The sequence below is a fragment of the Haemaphysalis longicornis genome, unplaced genomic scaffold (assembly GCF_048455015.1).
Source record: "Haemaphysalis longicornis isolate Haplotype H1 unplaced genomic scaffold, Haemaphysalis longicornis Haplotype H1 scaffold_4, whole genome shotgun sequence".
NCBI classification, from domain to species: Eukaryota; Metazoa; Arthropoda; class Arachnida; order Ixodida; family Ixodidae; genus Haemaphysalis; species Haemaphysalis longicornis.
In genome coordinates this window covers 131,768,803-131,791,053 of record NW_027526361.1, presented here as the reverse complement: position 1 = coordinate 131,791,053, position 22,251 = coordinate 131,768,803, and the positions used below count along the sequence as shown (strand labels likewise).

Sequence of the window (22,251 nt, the reverse complement as noted above, 5' to 3'; positions counted from 1 at the left end):
AAATCTAAAATATGGGTTCCCCTGGAAGGGCATGTAACAAATGTGTCCAACAAACCCTCTTTGCAAGTATGCCTTCTCGTCTATAAAGCTTTATTTTAGTGTCTAGGAAGGCAAAGCTACACAACTTCAAGTCAACAGTTTTTTTCCTCTTAATGTTGAAAAAAAAAAAGGAAGATTACAGGCTTAATTAAAAAAAGCATCACCTCTGTTTCGCCGCACGCTACCGCAGAAATGCGAGAAAGCCCATCACCATCGGCAGACCACACCGGTGCATGTTTGCAAACTCTAAAATAATTACAAATTTATTAAAAATTTTCGAACGGTGCTATCTGATTCTAGGACAAATCAAATATTGCGTTTATTTGCTTTGATTTTCTGAACTTATGAATATCCGCACACCCCTGTCAATCAGTTCACGCAAAACTTAAGATGGAGAAAAAGTGCCGAGAAGAGACTACGATCGGGGCTTTTAGTTCACTATGAAACGTCCACTCAGCCAACAACTGTAATAGGTGACCGGTGAATAGCGCAAAGCCTCATGGGTACATTGTTTTCTCTTGCGGAGTGCCGCCACTTCCGGTTCGGGAGCTCTCCTGGCCTCCCATAAGCCGTCGGCTTTCACGCGCGTGTGTGCTTGTGTTTATCGGTTTTTACCGGGGAGAAAACGCTCATGCGCTGGGAATTCCATAACTACAGTAGAATCTCAATAAAGGGAAATCGTTTAAGCGGAATTGCCACTTAAACGGAACAGTAGCCTGTAAGTTGGTTGGTTTTGTATTCAGATAACGTAAAGATACTCCCGGTAATCGGAACTAAATTTTCGGCTTCACCATGTAAACGGAATCAGAATTGGAACTTCTTGTGATACCCATTGGCATGAGAACCACATTTTTACGGTTCTGGCTGCTTCGTTTTTCTTTTTCTTCCTCCGTGTTTTTTAGCCTCGTTGGGCTCGTAAGCCTCGTCTTGTAAGTGGTTAGCCGTGTTAGAGCAATGAATGCAACATCGCAGTTCTTGTTCCAGTCGTTCGGTCTCGATTCAAGACGCCGAGGTTACAGGGCTCAGCTCCTGCCGCCTGGTTCGTGCCATCGTGGTGCTATTCGCGCTTAATTACTGCGTTGCCGTCTTCTAAATTCGGTGGCTCGTAAGCACTGGCGAAGTTGAGGCCTCTCGCCTCCGTGAAGATGCAGTTGCAAGGACTCAAACAAAAATAATCTATGCATTTTGTAGTGCACAGCGACTCGTTGTTGCCAAATCAACTTTGTGAATGCTGTGCCTATACCTCTTGTAGTCTTTTTGCTTTCTGAAAAAAATTCACGTGCATTCACCTTCTAGTGCTTAGAGTTCCATGAAATGCCATTAATTAAGACTGCGTAGCCACATAAATTTGCACCTTTGCACATCTCTCTCAATAAACGGAACTCTGTTAAACGGAACTAATTTTTTTGGTCCCTTGAAGTTCCGTTTATCGAGAGTCTACTGTATAAACAATTGACCCTACTAGGGGTTTATCTGACAGGTAAGCTCCCCGTAACAAATAAGCAACGCGCGCGCGCGTCTATAAGCCGCGGGCATACGGGAGAGCCGGAGACATCTCAAACCGGAAGTTGCAGGAGCAGATGGCGTACCTGTGAGCTTCTGCGCTTTTTACCGGTCACCCATGCAACCTACTTCATGCCCCTCCCTGACTTTGAATGAGCTCACTGCTTTGTTGCCCTGCTCACTGGGCTGAATGCTGTGACGTGCAGCTTCACATCACAGGTGGCCCTGCCCTTGGAACTTGGAGCAGAAGTGAAACGAGCATTTTTGAAGGCCTAAAAGTCAGTGCCCAGGACCTCGTACCCTTGTCACACCAGCTCTGATGCCTTTCAGACCCTCAGCCATACATGCTGCATAATCGGAAATGAGCTGTTCTAGTAGTTATAGTAGAGGAGTGACGGTGCGTGGCTTTCGCTGACCTTGTGGTTAAAATGGTTGATGCAAGGGCAGTGCAAGTCAGATGCGCTCACAGCACGCACACACAGATGTGGAAGGAGGTGCGCAAGGAAGAGCAAACGTGAGTGTAGCTCACCAGATTGTCGTCATCGGGGGCTTCCGCCAGCACTTCCAGGTTCTCCTGGACCTTGTCGGAGCAGATGCGGAAGTCGCGGGCCGTGCTGATCTTCACGTGCTCCATGAGGTTGACCTGCGTGGGCGGGGAAGAGGAGTCGTGAGCCGACCTTTATTTAACCCCTCGAAGAAGACAGCCTCACCTTTGACCTCTTGGCCAGCTGGATGAGCAGCCGTTCGTGCTGCTCGATGGCGAAGATCAGGGACGGAATGGTGGTCACCTCCCTCGACACGGCAGCCTGAATGCAAGGACAAAAACACAAAGGGGGTGGGCGGTTGTAGAGTTTGAGCACTGGTATCACTTTCGAAGGAATCAATAATCAGGTGAAACAGGCACTCAGCTGCATTAAAGGAGACGTAAATTTTGCTACTAGGGCAGTAAAACCTCGTTACAAGAGACACTTGGTTATAAGAGACATTTGAATGAAGGCGGTTTGGTTGGTTTTCCCGTGTTCGCCATGTTAGCAACATTGCATACAAGAGACCTTGGTTACAAGAGACACGTTTTTTGGTTCCCTTGAGTGGCTCTTGTAACGAGGTTTTACTATCTGTTTTCTCATTGGAATTCTGAGAGTCAAGTGGGCCTCAAGTCATTGGATTGTACCTAGTAAATATGAACATCGGCACGAGATTGGCTATTCCAAGCAAGCACAGAACTTGTGTGCAAGCCATTCAACAGGTGAAATGCTCTAGTCTGCGAAGGAAAATTTGACATCCAACTAAATGCAGCCGTACGGCTACAAAGGAAAGCTGTACAGCTTTCTCAGAAACTTCGCAGCTGAAGAGGAAAAAACCGTCCTGGTCTAGGATTCGAACCCTTCGCAGAAACTTACTCCACTTTGGTGATTTCCCCTAAATCTGGTCGATTAATGCTTCAGCCTGTTTTACTAGGTAGGTTAATTCGTAACAGCCCGGTTTCCGGTTTCCGCCACTCTGTGTCTGATCTTCAGAAAGGAAAAGGTCTGGCTGTGTTGGTACTTAGTTTTCACAAGGAACACATAGAACCTCTTTACAAGACACACTGTTACAAAGGGCCCACAGTAACCACATAGATTTGAAAATGGTTTAGTTGGCGTTCCTACGTTCGCCATGTTAGTGACACTGCTTACAAGACACCCTCTGCTACTAAGGGGAACTTTTTTAGCTCCCTAGAGTGAATTCTTGCCTAATTCGAAGAGATGTGATGCAAGAGGGGCTTTTCAATACCAGAAAAATCTACAGTATGCGGACAACAAAGCTTGGACCTGCATCAAAGAGAGCACGGTTTCCAGAATATTTTGTGGAGTTTGTGCCTGCAGATGTGGACCTCATGTACTCCGACCACACAAGTTTCGCGCAAGTAAATGGAGGCCTACAGGATGAACCAGAAGACCATGACAAGGACATTTCAGAGCAGGAAGGGTCGGCAACTGAGGCTGACGAACATCTAAAAGCACTTCGACCGTACTGTGAGCAACAGAAAGGCCTGCAAAGTGAAAGTGCTTTACTTCCAAAAGTTGGGGAGTCCCCACAACTAGACTTCTCGCTGACTTCTTGCCATCCTGAGCAAGGTCTTGTAGTACACACACTTTAAGGAGTCGGAGTTGACCACTTTACAAACACTAGCATCAGTGTTTCTAGAATTTTTGGTTGCAAGAGACCTTGGTCCTACGAGACATGCTCCTCAGCTCCTTCTAGAGCCTCTTGCTGTAACAAGGTTTTGCTGTAGCACGCAAATGCGACAAGGCTTGTCCAAACAAGGGACGACCGCTCGTCCAATCTTTGCCTTGCCCAATGCCCTTTCTGCGCTACGTATTCATTGACCAGCATCCTGCGAGGCTGTATTCCCCTGCCCCGAGAAGGTCACAGAAACTTTTGGTAATAGGCACTGGGCAACAAGGGCCCATTACAAAGGTATGTTATTTAAGTAACAAAAATTCTGTTTTCTGATGGGCAGGGGAAAAAAATGGCTGATGTGCAAGCTTTCGTGGCGAGTCACGTTTGAGCTGCCCACTGCCCTGGCAGGCACTCAGGGTGCCACTGAGTCGTCGTAAAAAAGACGATTGGTTCCCCTACGCACATTTACAAGGGCACACTTCTGCTAGAGCCACTCATTTTGCGACAGAGTGTGCACATCAAGCACATTATACAGGGGTGGAACAGGGTGCATGGGTTTGGGAGCAGTCCTGGGAGCAAGTAAAATCGCCTTCTGTAGCAGTCTTGGAGCAGCCACCAGGGCCCTTTGGAGCAGGTTTGGAGCCGCCAGAAAGGCCATTTGGAAGAGGGCTGGCACAGCAGCCTGGGCCAGCCTCCTGGCATTTAAGTTTGAACTATTTATCTACTATAGTAGGCGTTTTACCGTGCACTAGAACCTACTCCAAACCGGGAACGCAGTGTTATACTACATCTGGAAATTAAGAATGCGCAGACTGGACAAGGATCAGATAACAGGCCTCGCTTTGTGTCTGGTAGATGGCAGTGTTAAGCAAATTCACGGCGGCACTCAGTAAAACAAGGCGTTTATTTGCATTTTTTCTATCGAACAGAAATTTCAGTGCGTGCAAAGCAGACCATGGCCTTTTATCTTTACCCATCACGGAATTGTGAGGGTTGACGATCGTATGTACAGTAAAATCTTCATGATACGAATCTCCCGGGACCGTCAAAAATATTCGTATAATCTGAAATTCGCATGAACCAAAACAGATTAAAAAATTGAGCACTAAAAAAAGTTTTCATTTATTTCTTTCCTTACTTTCGCGTGAAGAAATCCGTGATGTTTTTTTGCTTTTTTTACCCTCCATGTCGCCGAGTGGTCCTTTCTGGACTTTCGTCTCCTCACTCGCGGTGCCCAAACTCACTACAGGAGCGTTTTTGCACGTGATTAGTGTGCGTCAGCGTTACGCGCGATATTTTCATGCCCGCATCGGCGACTCCGCGCCCGCGCCTGTGCCTCAGACAAAAGATGGCGCGTGATATGTGTGGCAGTGGGAGAAGCCTGACAACTTGCGCCAATGGGAAGGGCGTGCGCCTCATGGCAGCAGTTTCGAAGCGCTCGGGACAGCCGGCTGGAATCTATCTAGTAACATTGGGCTGGCTCCGCCGGTGATGTGTAGGCCTAGCACCCCGGCAGATATTTCATGGGCGCTTCCACTAGCAGTGCGGATGATGTTTTATAGCACCATTTTCACCCACATTATTAGCTCATTTACCGCACAAAAATCTTCGTGAGTGCTTTGAGAGCATTTTAAAGAGCGGTTAGAAGCGGTTGCTTGAGCGCCCCGCACCACTTCGCGACCGCAGCCGCCACCATGTTGCCGCGGCCAGCTGCGCTCCGCGCAGCGTGCGGATGGTTTCGCGGCGGTGCCAGCGCGCCTGTGAAGTGCGCGCACGCGTTTTTGCGAGCAGAAAACAACAGCCCGGCCGTTCCTAGAGAAAGAGTGACAAAGAGGGGAGAGAGAGCCCGTACGTTGCCGTTGCTTGCTCGCTCAGCAGTCGGGTGCCTCGCCGGCTCATTCGTATCATCCGCCGGGCCGCGCAGGTCCATTCGTAAAAGCCGAAATTTTTCCCATTGCCAACAATGCAATTTCGCCGGGACTTATGAGAAATTCGTATCATCCCGAAATTCGTATCACTCAGAATCGCATCATTGAGATTCCGCTGTACATAATGAGAGCGAGCTAGAAGACATAATTAACGCTGCACTATCCTCCAATTAAGCAAAGCTAACCCCATCGTTCGCAGGCAAAAATGAGTAATTACCTCACAACAAAGGCGAACTGAATAGGCAAGGGCGAAGTGTCGAAGACCCTGTTTGTCTTGCAGCTATGCTCGTCAGAAATGGTCGACTAAATTGAAGTTTGCCTCCAACAAACTGCAACCTTTCAGGGGAATATTATTGTTTCCTATGTGTTTGCGATGTGATGCAAAAACATTTCGATTACTTTTGATAATTTTTCATTGATCGTTGCGCAGCGGACGGCACCACCAAAAAAACTGTGCGACACAAATATATCCAATGTGAAGGCAGAGAAGACGCATAGTGCCTGTGGGCCTTACGGCTACGCAAAAGCCAACTCACATAGCCGCTCATATATCCTGCCCTTGATAAGACCGAAAACATTACCACATTGAAACCGAAAACACAATGTTGCAGCCAAGTTTCTAGGCACGGGGCACTATGGCAGTCGTTTCTTGCGGTTCAGTTCTGTGTTACGGCGCAAGACGCTGCTGAAAAACTATTTTGGCGCAATAAGGGCGCTCCGGCACAGGATACAGCAGGCAAACAAATTTGCTGCTCAAAGGCGCAGCTGTTCCACCCGATACTAGAAAGACAGACACGCCCGACGTACCTTCTGGGCCTCGTCTCTCCGTGGTTTCTTGTACACGGGCTCCTTTTCAGACTCCGCATTCTGAAGGAGAGCGAGAGAAGCGGCATTTCGTGAAAACGATGCCAGGTGCACCAAAAAAATTGTCATGGCATTGCAGCACGAGAATCATTTTGGAACGCAGAATACCAACGGGAGACCACTGAGTGGACCAGCTCCATAAACCTTTGTGCTGTGTGATAGCAATAATAATACTACTACCCCCTTAATTCTACCGCATTTATTCTATTATAAGGCAGTCACAATTATAAGGCGAGTGTGCAGTTTGGAGGGTCAGAAAAACTGCCACATATATATATATATATATATATATATACATATAAATATATATACTGAGCTTCGAATATAAGGCGACGTATGACTTTGAGACTACGGATTTTGGAAGAAAACCTCGCCTTGTACCCAAATAAATACGGTAATTCAAATATAAGGCGGGGTATGACTTTCAGACTACGGATTTTGGAAGAAAACCTCGCCTTATACCCCAATAAATACAGTAATTCGAATATAAGGCAGGGTATGACTTTGAGACCGGATTTTGGAAGAAAACCTCGCCTTATACTCAAATAAATACAATAACTGGTTTAATAAGAAGCAGTGTAAGATGCTTCGAAAAAAAAAAAAAAAGCCTTTTTCTTAAAGGAAAGATAATTAAGTCTTGACACCTTTTCCCATGCGACCAGATCAAAATGAAAATCCAAAATACAAACTAATCCAAAATACAGACTGCTTCGACCGTGCCAGAATGGCGTAATTGCATATACGTCACCTTCATAACAATAAAGACCCACGTTTGACACCAACCACGGAAAGCATTTTTTTTTTATGAGGCACGTGATATGCCTTTGTGGAAACCCAGTGTAAGTTGGCTTTCCTGCAGTGCATTTTGGGCTCAACGATTTGGATTTTGGACTTTGAAGACATTGGCCTTAGACCAGAGAAAGAAGCTTTGCGTTTCAACCACCTTTCGCTTCACCACGATCATGATCACTGTCAGAGAAAGTTGGCTTTCCTGCAGTGCAGTTGGGGGACCAGGGACTCGCATAACACCCACCTTTAATAAAAATTCCGTAGTCTGCAAGTTTCGTTTGCTTCGCCCAAAGCAAATTGCCCAGCTATGTCGAGTGAATTATTACACATACCACCCAATGGAACAAACAGCCAGTTTCAAGCTGGACTGCATGGTAACGTACACCTTATCCCCAGATTACTGATGTTTCCACCTTCTCAACTTGACTCAGGGTTGGGTGCAAGCTACTGTTGCAGCCCAAAAAACCTCATCAGAAGACGTAATACGTAAGTGGTCACTTACAGGACACATGCTGAGGTTGTGCATTGTTACAGCTAATGTACTGTTACACGACAGCACCAGCCACTTTTTACAGCCGATGAAGGACGCCAAAGGGTTTGGGCAACAGTCTGCTGAGCGCTGAAGTTTCTCCCCACCTGAAGAAAGGTGATGAGTGCGTAGACGCTCGGTGTCAGCTGGGTGGCCACTGCCTTGATGACGTATTCGTACTTGCTGCACAGGCTGCCCAGTTTCGAGCTGTACAGAAACAGGTACTGCAGGAGAAACAAGCATTGGAGGAAAAGATGTATCACTTACAGGTGGTAAGCAGTCCCCAATCACGCTTCATTCTCCTGCAACTAGCTATCATTTTGCACACCGGTACACAACCCGACCACTTTGTAGTACTCTGCACCGCTGCAGCATCTAGAAAACTGAGTCGAGCACACAAAAGTTGCAAGAATCTGTATTTATTAGCACTGATTGTGAAGTTCAGGAATTAATCTGCTCTAGGAGTGCTTGGTAGAGGCTTTTTTCCTCACACCACATTTAAATGATACAAAGTTGCTGAGAAGCATTGGTAAATGCAATTCTGTGACAGTTTTAATGCCAACGTAACCGAAAGAATTGTTGCCTCCTTGTTTGTACCCTTTGTCCAACTAACTCGTCATACCTATAGCCGCAAAGCTTTGCGTGAGTTTGCAATCTTGAACGGACGTCAGCACCAGGTACCCCACAAAGTCAGCTAAAATCAGTGCTGAACTTGGCCATGATGGGACGTCTAATAAGCTGCTCACAAGCCCACCTACAACTTGAAACACGCTCATGCACACAATACACACACAGATAAGTCTCACTATGACAAAATCTATCATGTGTTCGCAATAACCATTGTTTTGTTATACCATAGTAAGGCTGAAGTTTGGCCGAGTTCGTTTAACATAGCTCAGACTGCAGCGAAGAAAAAAAAATGCATGCCGAATTAAGTGTACGAGTAGGTTTGTATCTGTTGCTTATCTGTTTTTGTTTCTTGCTGCGATATCTCGCACATACATAAGGGTTTCCGTGTTATTAAACACTGAGCTGTAAGTCAGTGCTGCAAAGGTCTCTTTCTTGTACTTGTGTGCATTTTTTCTGCCCTGTAGCCCGAGTTTGTTATAGCCTTACTTGGACATTTACTCGAAACGGGGGACACGTACAATGTGCAGGTGTGGAAGTACGCGTTTCAATTTCCCGCCAAATAGACAGCTTAAAAAAACAGCAAGCGCGCCTTTTTAAAACTTTTAGCAACAGCACAGTTAATTAATCGTGCAGCCAGCAGTGCGGCACATATCTTGCTCTGCAGTGTACAGTACAGCAAAGTACTACCAGCTTGCTGAGCGCCGAGAGGGAGTTGTAGAAGCGGGTGAGCTGCTTGACCACGGACTCGCTGCATCGCCCAGAGGGCAGCCTGGACTGGACCAGCTGGACAAAGATGGCCGCCAGGTAGCCCAGCTGACGGCACACGCCCATCTCCTGGGCCGGCCTCGATGCAGAGGGAGGCGAGTCTGTTACGGAGAGGAGGCGCCGCGTAAAAGCTCCGCCTGTGGCTGGGATGGAGGCGACTGAGCTATCAAAGGCTAATTCTTTCAAATCGTCAGGGTTCAGCTAGAGCCACTGGCTCTTTTCTAAGAGAGAGCAGGAGCACTGGAGCTTTGATGCCTCAATGGCTTTACAAACTGTCCTCTTTCTTTTTTTCTTCACCAGTAGGCAGTCTACAGATGATAAAGGTCCATAAAGCACTCAGTTATAATAAAACACGGCTGTCAACCTTATTGATAACAGCAACACAAATGGTGGAAGTGGCACTTCATGTGTTTGAGCTTGTCTTGGAGTCCCCACGGGCATTTCTGGACCAGATACTGTGACATGTTGAAAATGCACTTAGACGTGGAAGCCTCACAGACACTATCCACGAAAGCTGCAAGGAAACGCTACTTTGGATGCAGTCATGGGCAGCAACTACCTATTCACTTGCAGTGCGTTAGCAGTAAATAGCTACTGTTTTTTAGTAACTTCAGTAACTTGTAACTGTAACACTGATGCCTTTTTACACAGTAACTGTAACATGAAATACCGTTACAGCTACTCCCTTTTCTCTAAAAATTATCCAACGGCAACACTCGTTAAAGGCCAACGTACAATTCACGTCCTGAGAGGGTTATCTTCCCTGCAGAAGACCAATTATTCCTAAATTTTTCCTTCCTTTGTCCTGAGTCGAGTGGAGACAAGAAAAGAAAGAAACTCTGGCAAAGCTGGCCTACCTTTGCAAGAAAGTCCACCGCAGAGGGGCCCATGGAGAACAAGGAACCCACAATGACACCAAGGGCGCATCAACAAAAAAGTTGATGTAACAAAATGAGAGGGACGACTGTTCGTGTGGGGCAGGAGTGTTCCCCCTCTAAGGTTCCCTTCTTCTAGGGTTTTACTGCGCGCGATTTCGACTACCCGCGTGCCTTCGTACGTCTCTATTAAATAAACTCTACCATTTGGTTTTGTGATTAATTACTTAGTTTCATACAGTAACCGAAAAGTAACGACATTACTTTTTCGCAGTAACTGTAACAAGTTACTTTTGGAAAATGCAACGGTAACACAGTTACTTTTTTGGCTTAGGTAACTAACACGGTTACCTTTTGCTGGTAACGTGCCTGATGTGGTGTAGTGGCGCCCTCTGTGGAGCGCCCGCGCACTGTGTGCGCGGTGTTGTATTAGGTTGTTACTAGATGTCGTTGCGGTGGGACGCACGTGATGCTAATGATCCAATCACGTGCGTATGCGTGTCCGGTGGTGCCGTTGTGATGTGAAATAAATCATTCTTTGTCTGGGGTTGGAACAGCGAGGTCGCACTCTTTCTTGTGGGCTTGTGCGTGGGCCGGCGCACTGCGCCTTCGCTCCCGTCGCCGCCGAGGCCGCTCGCCGTCGCCCACGACACAACATCTTTTGGCTAATGTTGCATCTCCAGATGCAACTCCAGTTGCATCTAAGCTACGACGATTGCCTCTTGCTCTCCGTGATCCAGTGTCCAGCGAGCTGCGACGCCTGGAGGACAATGATGTCATTGAACATGTCGACGCCTCGGAGTGGGTTTCGCCACTCGTCGTCGTCCGGAAAAAGAACGGTGACATTCGGCTGTGTGTGGACCTCCGGGAACCGAATAAGGCAATTATCATTGATGGGTATCCTTTACCGCATGTTGAAGAGCTGTTGCAGATGTTTCATGGTGCTGTTTGTTTTTCTAAGCTCGACTTAGCGTCGGCTTATCATCAGTTGTTGCTGGAAGAGGGAAGTAAGGACTTAACTACCTTTGTGACTCATGAAGGCTTATTCAGGTTTAAGAGGGTGTGTTTTGGTCTGGCGTCGGCGCCTGCGGTTTTTCAAAAAATGATGTCTCAGATCTTGAAGAATTGCAAAAATGTCGTTTGCTATCTTGATGATATTCTTGTGTGGGGAAAGACTCAGTCTGAGCATGACGCGAGCTTGGTTGAAGTCTTAACATGTATAGCAAACAGTGGCATGAAGTTGAACGACAAATGTCTGTTTTCGGTCAAAGAACTTGATTTTTTGGGTCACAAGATTTCGGCTGAGGGCAACTCACCTTTGGAAAGCAAAGTAAAAGCTATAGTACATGCTCCGGCTCCTACGGACATAAAGTCACTACAATCATTTTTAGGTCTTGCAGGATACTATGCCAAGTTCATAAAGAACTATGCAGAGATAGTTGAACCACTGCGCCTCATGCTCAGGAAGGGTCAGACGTTTTGTTGGTCTGATGATGCTCAGTGCAGTTTTGATCAGTTGAAAGCGTACCTCACTTGTTCTCCTGTCGTGAAGGTCTTTAATCCTGACTTGCCTGTAGTAGTTACTACCGACGCATCTGATGTGGGAATTGGCGCGGTACTACAGCAGCGGTATGGTTGTAGGCTTGAAACAGTAGCCTTTGCTTCTAGAACTTTGTCCGAGACTGAGAGAAAATACTCTGTGGGAGAGCGCGAAGCGCTGGCTTGTTTGTTCGCGTGTGAAAAGTGGCACATTTTTGAAGCGCTGGCTTGTTTGTTCGCGTGTGAAAAGTGGCACATTTTTCTTTGGGGCAGACGGTTCACACTTAGAACTGACCATCAGGCTGTAGTGGCTTTGTTAGCCGCAGGAGACTCAGGTCGGAGACCTTTGAGCATTTCACGGTGGTCAGCTCGTTTGCTGTATTACAATTTTGACATCGAGTACTGCAAAGGGTCAGAAAATCTGGTGGCTGACGCTCTATCGAGATTACCCATTCAGACCGGTCAAGAACTTGTTAAGGAGGAAGAGATAGTGTCACTAGTAACATCAGTAGTCGATAAAGAAACCGTGCAGCTGGCAACGAAGGCAGATGTGACGTTGCAGAAGGTAGCAGAGTATGTGTCCAAGGGTTGGCCCGATAAGAAAAAAAGTACACAGTGAATTAACAGCTTATTTTCATGTGAAGGATGAACTTTCTGTGGTGGACGGTTTACTCATGCGTGATGACCGTGTAGTTATCCCTTGTGTACTTGTACCTACCTTCCTCCAGTTAGCACATGAAAATCATCAAGGAATAGTACGTACGAAACAACTTCTCCGGGAACGTTACTGGTGGCCTCAAATGGATCGCAATGTTGAAGAACATGTAAAGCATTGTCACGTTTGTCAGCTGGCAGACAAGTCTGCTAAGCCTCATGTAGCTCCGTTGCAGCCAGTGGAATGGCCTGAAGGGCCTTGGCAAAAGTTGGGAATGGGCATCGTCGGTCCGTTAGATGTGTCGTACCCCCGATTTCTTGTTACACTAGTCGATTACTACTCTAAGTGGCCTGAGGTTCTGGGCACAAATTCCATTTCAACTGAGGATGTCATTAAGTTGTTGAACTGGTCTTTCAGTCGGGAAGGGCTCCCTGAGGTTTTAGTGACGGATAATGGACCCCAGTTTGTCTCCAAACAAATGCAAGAGTATCTAAAGGAGAAAGGTATCCGCCACGTGTTCTCGTCGAATTATTACCCTCAGGCTAACGGCCAGATTGAACGGTTTAACAGAGTTCTCAAAGAACATTTACAGGTAGCCAGACTTGAAGGCAAGGATGCTTCGAAAAGCATTACACAATTTCTTGGGTCGTATAGGGTCACACCACATTCAGTGACAGGTCTTTCTCCAGCTTTTTTGCTGCATGGACGTCAGCCTCGTTCCAAAGTGGATATTAGCAACTTCAGGATACGTAAAAAGGCAGCAGAATCGGACAATTTCCTGCCTCATGTTCGGAATCAGGTCTTCACGAAGCAGCATAAAGCTAAACAGTACTTTGACAGAAGGAAAGGTGCGCAGCAGACCCGCATAAAGGTGGGAGATGTCGTGAAAGTAAAATTCCGTAAGCAAGGATTTCTGAAGTATAGTAAGCCGTCGACAGTGCAAGCTCAGGTTGCACCTTTCACCTTTAAGCTCAGTGATGGAAAGATCTGGAACGCTTCGAAACTCACAGTCGTTCCGAAAGGAATTGAGGTTGGCTCGGCACCGTATTCCTTTGAAAATGTTGAACTCTCTTCGAGGCATAAAGAGTTTTTATACTCTTCGTCTAACTTAGACATTTGTGACAGTCAGTCCCCTAGTCTACCGTTGACAGATGGGGCAAACCCCAGTGTCCAGATAGACTCTGATCTGTCAGAGCTTCCTTCCAGTGCAAGGTCTGGATCCGTTGTTCCTCAGGAAACGGTAGAATGTCAGGAAGAAAATAGTGAGCAAGCAGATCCAAACAGCCATGTAGACAACACAAGGGAAAATGAGGGGGCGTCTGGGTCGTCAGATAATTCAAGTTCATCGTCTACGCGTCCACGCCGTAAGACTAAGCAGCCTCAGTGGCTTCGCGACTATGTGCGGTAGGGGGTAGATGTAGGGTTCATGCCTAGTGTCATGTTGGACGTGTCATGTCTTGTGTTGAATCGCATATCACCATTGAAAGTGTTTTGGACGGTTTTTTGTTAATGGGTCTTTAAAAAAGTCTTACTCTGTTGCGTGTCGTGTGTGCAACTTACAGGAGCGTGCGCGACTCTGTTAGTCATACCTCCAGTGCTCCTGCGCAAGTGATGAGTGCTTTTGTGGGACTATGTAGGACTGTCCTGAGCGCCTGAGTGCTTTTGTGTGGATCATGTGCAACGCAGTCTTTTAAGCACGGGGGAATGGTGTGGAGTATGTATTTCACAGAGTGTGAGAACTTCTTTTGCACGGGGAGATGATGTGGTGTAGTGGCGCCCTCTGTGGAGCGCCCGCGCACTGTGTGCGCGGTGTTGTATTAGGTTGTTACTAGATGTCGTTGCGGTGGGACGCATGTGATGCTAATGACCCAATCACGTGCGTATGCGTGTCCGGTGGTGCCGCTGTGATGTGAAATAAATCATTCTTTGTCTGGGGTTGGAACAGCGAGGTCGCACTCTTTCTTGTGTGCTTGTGCGTGGGCCGGCGCGCTGCGCCTTCGCTCCCGTCGCCGCCGAGGCCGCTCGCCGTCGCCCACGACACAACACCTATGATTGATTGGATGTCTATTGCCCAAATGGTAATGAGCAGAGTTTCGCACTCAAGAACTCTGTCCCCCCATGCGATGCAGAAGTTGAACACTGTCATAGGGAGAAAACAGCCTTGGCTAGCTCACCTGCGGCCCCTTCCTCCTTGGAGCTAGCCTCGAGGGCAACCTTTGACCTGACCAGAGCCAGCAGCCAGTCCACATTCTCCTGCACCCTCTGGAGGTTCTCCAGAAGAACGGGCACCAGGGATGCGGCTGTCTTGGCGTTCACCAGGTTGAACTTCTTGGATCGCGACAGCTCCACCTCCTGAGGACAGCAAAGAACAGAAGAGGTGCAAAAAATTAGCAGTGGCTTAGCTCGGCTATGCCAGGATATACGTAGTGTGAGCTAAGGTTCAGCAATCCAATCCAATCCAATCCAGTCCAACCCAATCCAGTCCAGTCCAGTACAGTTCGGTCCAGTCACTGCTCCTCGCGCATGCGCAGCACGGCTCTAGAGGAGGCACGCGAAACGGCTATCAAGCGGCTCCGGCGCAGTGTCAGACTTGGCTACTGCGCAACAGAGGCGCACAGCTGGGCGCGCGCCAGTGCGTTGGCCGCGGCTATGACGTCACTCCTCTGGAATGCGCAGACTAGCGAATGTCAGACCCGATTCTCTACACACCCGTACTCCAATCCAATCCAATCCAATTTAATTTAATACAATGCTCCTCGCGTTTGCGCAGCACGGCCCTTCAGGGTCCACACGAAACTGCTCAACCTTGGCCAGTGTAGCTTACGGTACAAAACGGCCACTCGAGGTAGACACCATATTTGCATGGTTCTAATGCAACCCTGATTGTACACCATACAGGTAAGTTTACATCGAAAAATTAAAAAAATATACATGATGCTCGATTCCGTTTGCTTTCAACCTGTAAAATTACTTTCCGTTTGATGAGCAACTCATAGTGGCAGCTCTTCGGTGCCATAACGACAGCAATGAGGTGCTAATCTTGCAGGCAGCAGTGTGTGCAACAGCTGGCTAAGGTGTTCCAATTGAGAAGCAGGTCGCCAAAATTTACTCATGTGATGTTGACGCACTGCTTTGGTTTGGACTGAGTTGGATTTTGGGAGGAGCATGTGTGCCTGACAATGCTGCTGGCCGCCGTGAAGCCGAGTTTGGTTTTCACCCTGACTGCAACGTGCACACAAATTTGAAGGCTACCTTTAGTGAAAGACAGTGCACATTCGAATAGTGCGCATATGGTACCCTTCCCAACATGGACAGTTGCTTGGTGCCGAGAATGAAAGCAGCGTGGAACAAGAACCATGGGAGGGGCAGACAGGACCCTGCTGGCTGACACCACTGCTGTCTTGCCTGTCACCCCTCTTGGGCCTTTTTTAAAGACAATACCGTATTAGCACAATTCTAACGCATGCCCTCTTTTCGCTAAGAGTAGCCTTCAAATTTGTGTGAGTGTTACAATAGGGCACACACCAAAAATCGGCTTTGAAGCGTCCAGCGGCATCGCTGTGTGCACAAACTCATCCCATAATCCGACTCAAAATCTGTCTTCCTTCGTTTGTCCCATCCTTACTTGCGCATTTTTATTACTTTATGTCAATACACCAACTAGCTCCTCAGATCGCTTTGAAGACAATCCGTCCACGATACGCGAGTTAATTTTGGCATACCTTTTTGTTCTTTTGTGGCGTGTGCGACAAGAAACTACCAATGCGGCTGCGGAGGGAAGGGCGGTTTTCACTCACGAAGCACACTGTAGATGTCACGGCGAATGGTAACCCAGCATTCCCCGCACACTCAAGCCGGCGGGCGCATCGGCCCGACCCGTCTTTGTCGTCTGCTTCAGCGACGGTTGTTTTAGGCCTGTTTTAGCGCAGCTTCACGTCCGTTGCGCGCTTCCTTCACACAGCTTGATTAAATTGTTCGACAGCACCTCCTGAGTAACCCGCCCCCGGCGGAATTAATTGGTCGTACGGCAAAGATACGCTAAGGATTGGTCTGCAGCGCAGGAAAACAAAATGTACAAACCAAATACAGAATTCTGGCCACTAGAGAAACGCTACCTTTTTTGCACTGTGTGCCACGAATGGGACTCCATTTTCTAAATTGGCGAATACCAATTCAATTGTGGTTTAACAGGTATTAATTACAAAAGGTGAAAGGAGCAACTGGTTCTGATAAATAGCGATTATAAAAGTTCACTCAGCTTTCTCACAATTCTCAAACTTACTAAACTAACTAGTTTAAATCGGTATAAATGGAAATCACTAAGCTCCCACGTCGAATCATTTCGGTGCCTGCGCTTGTGTCGCGCGGTGGTGTAGCCCCAAGCTAGCACATCAGGATGGATACGTTCGGCTGTCTCACCCTTTGAACGATGCTCCTCTCTGTTATCTTTCTCCCGACTCTCACGGCTGAGCTGCAGCGGCGGCGGCGTCCGCCGCTCTAGCTTGGCCATGGCCGATGCTGCTGCGTTCGGGACACCGCCCCCGCAAATTCCCGGTAACGGCGGGCAGAATCTCTGGTTTCACTCTTTGTAGAGCTATGTGTGTGAATTCAAGTGACGTCACATGGGCAATTGTTGTGGGTGTCGTTTACAGCTTTTTCCAACCACCTTCACAGCGTGGATTGGGGCCAATTTTTTTTTTGTCGGGCATACCTTAGCCAGCTGTTGCAAATATTTATTTTTAAGTTATTTTTCAGACTAAACTATTATTTCTTTTTCCACATTTTCATGAGTACTAATCTACGGGTCACAATCATGCAAATACAGTAGTCTTTCTTGGGCTACTCAAACGCAAAAATTTTGGTATGTCTGTCTGTCCCTTGATCCATTCTTTTGGCTACGAGATGAAAGGAATACATGCTCAAATCATTTTCAGACTACTAAATCCGGTGATAAACTTTATACTCTTCAACATTTCTCAGGAAAACAAAAACAAAACATAGGCATGTTTCAAGCAAAACATACATAACTGATATTAGCACAGTTCTTTTAGTTTAAAATAGACTTGGGCGTAACTTTTACAACAGCAAAAAGAACAAATGCGCTAGGGATAATCCTTCAACCCTAAAATACAAAGAAAGCTTGCTGTGAAGCCTGGTGCTTGTGAATCGAGGGTCAAGTGGAACAGTAACAAAAGGTCCAAATGAATTTTGCGCCTGCAGTGGGAATGTGGGAAAATTGAATCGAATGCAGCCAAGCTCTACAGTGTTTATGACTGGAGGAGCTTGAGGTGGATGAGGGAGAAAAGAGAGCTGATTGCGTGGCAGTGACGGCAGGCGACCGTCGTCTTTTGAAGGCGTCTGCGCCAAAGTGAGCAGAGATACACAACCAATTTCTTTTTGTAGCGTAAGCTACACTGGCCGAGGTTGAGCAGGTTCGCATAGACCTTGAAGGGCACTGCTGCGCAAGTGCGAGGAGCATTGGATTGGATTGGATTGGGTCCAATTGGATTGGGTTGGATTGGAAATCCAATCCAATTGGAGTACGGGTGTGTAGAGAATTGGGTCTGCACATTCCAGAGGAGTGACGTCATAGCCGCGGCAGACGCACTGGCGCCGGCACGTGCCCAGCTGTGCGCCTCCGTTGTGCAGTAGCCAAGTCTGATGCTGCGCCGGAGCCGCTTGATAGCAGTTTCACGTGGCTCCTGGAGAGCCATGCTGTGCATGCGCGAGAAGCAGTGACTGAACTGGACTGGACTGGATTGGAAATCGTTTCAGCAGCAGTAAGCATGATAATCGGCTAATCCTAGACAACCAGGAAACCTAAGTATAACCAGCTGAAACTTAGCTCATGCTACGTATATATCCTGGCATAGCCGAGCTAAGCCACTCCCAATTTTTTTCCCTCGTTGGCTTCAGTGCCCAAACATACTGAGCCCTTTCTTGGTAGGATGCTCGCCGAAGAACATCCACACCCATAAAAGTGAACTAGGAAAAAGTACGGAAGGGCTCTAAATACAACTTTTGTTGAGACTGGAAGTCCCACAGACATGCTGCAGCACTCCGAGATGCTCATTATCTCCCCAGTCATGACAATCTGTGGGAGGAAGATTACAGTGCCACTGTCAACAACAATTTTTTCTCACTATACACTCCACTCACCCTTGTTGAACAGGCTTTCAATTACACACACAGCAAAAAATGAATCCCGTTCCCTTGAGGGGTGTAACACGGCAACGACCACATCATGTGTTCCTTGAAGGCCCCCGAACAGAAACTAGGAATCTGTTAATTCAACTGTGTCTGCGACGCATTTCAAGCTTCAAGGGGGTGCCAGCAACATCAGCAGCCCCAAAACAAGAAACCCCAAAAAAGTCCTCTTTTAAGGGGGGAGGTGGGTCTTTAGACAATTTTTTTTATTATTAGTGCCAGCTAGATGAAAACTGGCAGTCTTAAGCAGTTTTTTACACTGATTTCAAATATGTAATTAGTTTTAACATAGCTTCATTTGTTCAAGAAATACAACACTTTAAAATTTATTTTTTGAGGCATTTCTTACGGGGGTTTAGAGCAATTTCGCTTTAGCAAACTCAATGATGATTTATACGGACTTAATGCCAAAGGTCTACTCTGGGGGGCTATGCTATTTTTATTCATTTCGAAGACTTTTGCAAAGCATGAAAGAGGTGAACATTTGATATCAACAATTCGTATAAAATTGCCTCATTGTTATTAATTTTTGCAAATAGGTAAACAATGACAGAGCAATAAAAATAGCATCACCCCCTAGATCAATTCAGTACGAATACAATGGTACCAGTCTTGTCATCCTAGCCTAAGAGCAACATTACAAAAACCCCCGTAAGGCAGAGCTTGGTCTTGCAAAAAAAGAAACTGAGAAAAATGCATTTGAAGTTTTCGATCACGGTAACTTTTGCTACAGCATAGCTACAACAATATAAATAGCATCATTTTGTAGCTCTATTCTTCACGAAGAAAAGCATACCAACTATGTGACTGTAACATAAAAATACCTCTGGAAAGATTGACATAAATTTGCACGAATACCGTACAAATTGCGAAGGAAAACTAAATTTTCTACTGTTACACTTCAGAAACTGTATATCCTCATTCACCTTTTCTTTCAGTGTCTTTACAGAATACAGAAAGACACAAATACCATGTGCTGCTGTTATTTTTGTGCTACCAATGAGACTAAAGCATAGCAGCCACCCAGAACTAGAGATTGTCCTGCTATGCATCTCAAACCTACAGCAAGGCTGTAGGTGAAATGCACTTTGGTGACCAGTGCTTCAGTGATACAAATAGCATCAGCTGCTAGACCAATTCAATACAAATTAAATTATACCAGTCTTGTTATCCTGGCTAAAGAGTAAGATAAGGAAACACCACGCAAGGAAGAGCGTGACCTCACAAAATAAACTGTAGAGCTGCAGGTGGACTTCGATTTGGCGATGGATACCAGAGTGATACAAACAGCATCATACAAACAGCACCACCTGCTAGATCTATTTATTGCAAATTAAATGATACCAGTCTTATCATCCTAGGTCAAAAGCCTGATAGTGAAACACTCAGTAAGGCAGAGCATGACGTTGCAAACTAAGAAAGGAAAATCTAGTTTCTAACTCTTGCTACAGCATGGCCCAATATAAAAATCGCCATGTCACTCTGTTCCTAAAGAAAAAAAAAAACAAAGTATGCGACCGTACCCCAAAAATAACCAGGAAGGATCTATGCAAGTAATGAAAAACTTTTGTAAACAGCGCTGGAAAGCTGCACTTTTTGCTGAACCTTCACGTACGGTAGTTCCTTCTTTGCACTTCCTTCAACGTCGATGCAAACTACAGAAAAGCACAAACATGTTGTGCTGCGGACTTTTTTTTCCCCACAAATATAACCAAAGCACAACAGCTAACTAAATCTGGACGTTTCCACGCGGCGCTTCTCGGACCAGGTTCGTACGTGACAGGCGATCTCGGCACCGCCGTCTACGGCGTCTTCATTCGTGTTTTCGTACGCTTGCAGCGCGTAGTTCCTTGAGGTAAAGGTCTCCAGGCATTGCGGCACGAGACATAAAGACGTTGTGACAGAATCGCAGTCACTAACGGCAGAGAAAACGCACCCGAATTGAAAATACTGCGGAAGCGAACGCGCGCCTGCAAAAACAAAAAAAAAATGGCGGCTCAACGGCGCCGGCCAATCAGAGACGCGGAACGGGGGGCTCGACTCGAGCGCGCGTGCTCCTGCCAATCAGCGGCTCCGAAACGACCTTCAGTAAATCGGCGGTAACGCTCGTTCTCCCCATGCGACGCCATTTTGAGATGGCGCAAAATACGCAGAAAGAAATCAGCTACAAAGCGAGCCCAAGATGGCCGCCGCCGGCAGTCTGCTTCGAGTGTGGCGCGCGCGCGAAGTTCAAGCTTTTTTAGCCCGGTTTTCAGCGTTTTGCGGCTCCCGCTGCGTTTTCAAAGTAGTTTTTGAGATTATTCCCGATCAAATTCAGCGGTGAAACTTTTAGAGTAGGTGCTTGAAGGTATAAAGACTTCAAAAATGTGTTTTTCCCAAAATGCGTATTTTCGCGATTTTGGACCATTCTAAGACCCGCGTCCCCCCTTAACTAGACTAAAATCTATGAGAAATAAAAAAGAAGAACAGGCCTCCAGCACGCGCAGGCAGGCAAAAATACGCACGTCGTCCACGTCTCCCAGGCAGCAGTGGAGGCTGGCGGCGACACTGGCGAAGCTCTTGAGGCAGTCGTGCACCTGGTGGTTCACCGTGAGGTAGAACGACAGCAGGCTGCGGGCAATGGCTGGATCGGCTGGCAGAGTGGAGAACACGAAGGGCTGTTTCCATCAGAGGAAAATACCCAGTCTCCATCGAAGGAACAGCCCACAGAGTGATATAGCATCCTTGATTAACCGCACCAGTGCACACCGGGGCACACCGGTGCGCCTTTTCATCCTCAATAAACTGCACCGGTGTGCACCGTCCGTCCTCGATAAACCGGGGCGCACCGTCGCAGGGCAACTTTTGGTTGCACAACCACGCACCAAAAGAGTCGACGGTGCGCCGGGGTGCAATCCCGAGATGCATCGCGGACGTCGCCGGTGAAGGGGCTTCCTCCGCCGTCTGCTGCAGCGATGGCGCATCGCCGCACTCGTGTCAAGGCGGAAGGAGCTGTGTATTGTGCTGACAAGGATGGCGTGCTTGTGAATTCCTCGGGCAACGATGCGACAGGCTCTTAACGGGCGGTAACAACGGCCAGAGATTGTAAATGAGGACGCGAACTTCGTGTACTTCAAAGACGGCTGCATGTATTGCCAGACAGTTGGGGATTGACATTCGTTTCGTTCGATCGAATTATCATGAACTGTCACAGGAGTGCCTAGACGATGAAGACCTACTTGTTTTGCTGTAACGAAAGGGCGGAACAAAACAGGCACTCGCATTATGGCTCAAACGAAGATGAGAAGCAGCTTGTATGTAGCTGTTTAGTGGAAGCGGTGGCGGTACGTTGTTCCGCATGTGTGACGGATTTAAGTTGTGCGTACATACAGTGTAGACCGCTTATAACGTATGTCGCGGGAGCCGCCAAAATCCGCACTATAAGCGGTACCGCACTATAACCAAAACGTGCGCGAATTCAACCAAATCGCCACCTACCTCTCAAGTCATTCTAAATTTTTTATCACCCAAACGCACAGCGCCGAAAAACGAAGGAAGAGTCTTTATTTCGTATTATTTTTAACATCAGCCGCTGCTGCCGGGTCTCGCACATTGCAAAAGCGCGGTCTTACAAACGGCGAGTGCGGCTTTAACTTCCGTTGTGTTTGTGTTTTGAAAGACCATGGCTGCGTTTTTTGCGTCTATGAAGATGCCGCAGGACATGATAAGACAGGCCAGCGGGATTTTTTTTTTTTTTTTACCCCACCTTGCGTTCACGACGCCGAA

At 47.1% G+C, this 22,251-nt stretch overlaps 1 protein-coding gene across 2 annotated transcripts in view; it reads right to left on the bottom strand.

Moving 5' to 3' along the window:
• Nucleotides 1–22,251, bottom strand: part of Fanci (Fanconi anemia complementation group I) — a 94,686-nt gene that overhangs the window by 6,541 nt on the left and 65,894 nt on the right. For both annotated transcript variants that reach the window (XM_077707713.1, XM_077707714.1), the window contains 7 exons: nt 20,991–21,118; nt 14,454–14,631; nt 9,133–9,311; nt 7,923–8,039; nt 6,441–6,500; nt 2,253–2,348; nt 2,072–2,185 (listed from right to left, as the gene is read on the bottom strand). In XM_077707713.1, coding sequence (XP_077563839.1) covers nt 2,072–2,185; nt 2,253–2,348; nt 6,441–6,500; nt 7,923–8,039; nt 9,133–9,311; nt 14,454–14,631; nt 20,991–21,118 — 872 coding nt within the window. The remainder of the gene's footprint in view (nt 1–2,071; nt 2,186–2,252; nt 2,349–6,440; nt 6,501–7,922; nt 8,040–9,132; nt 9,312–14,453; nt 14,632–20,990; nt 21,119–22,251) is intronic.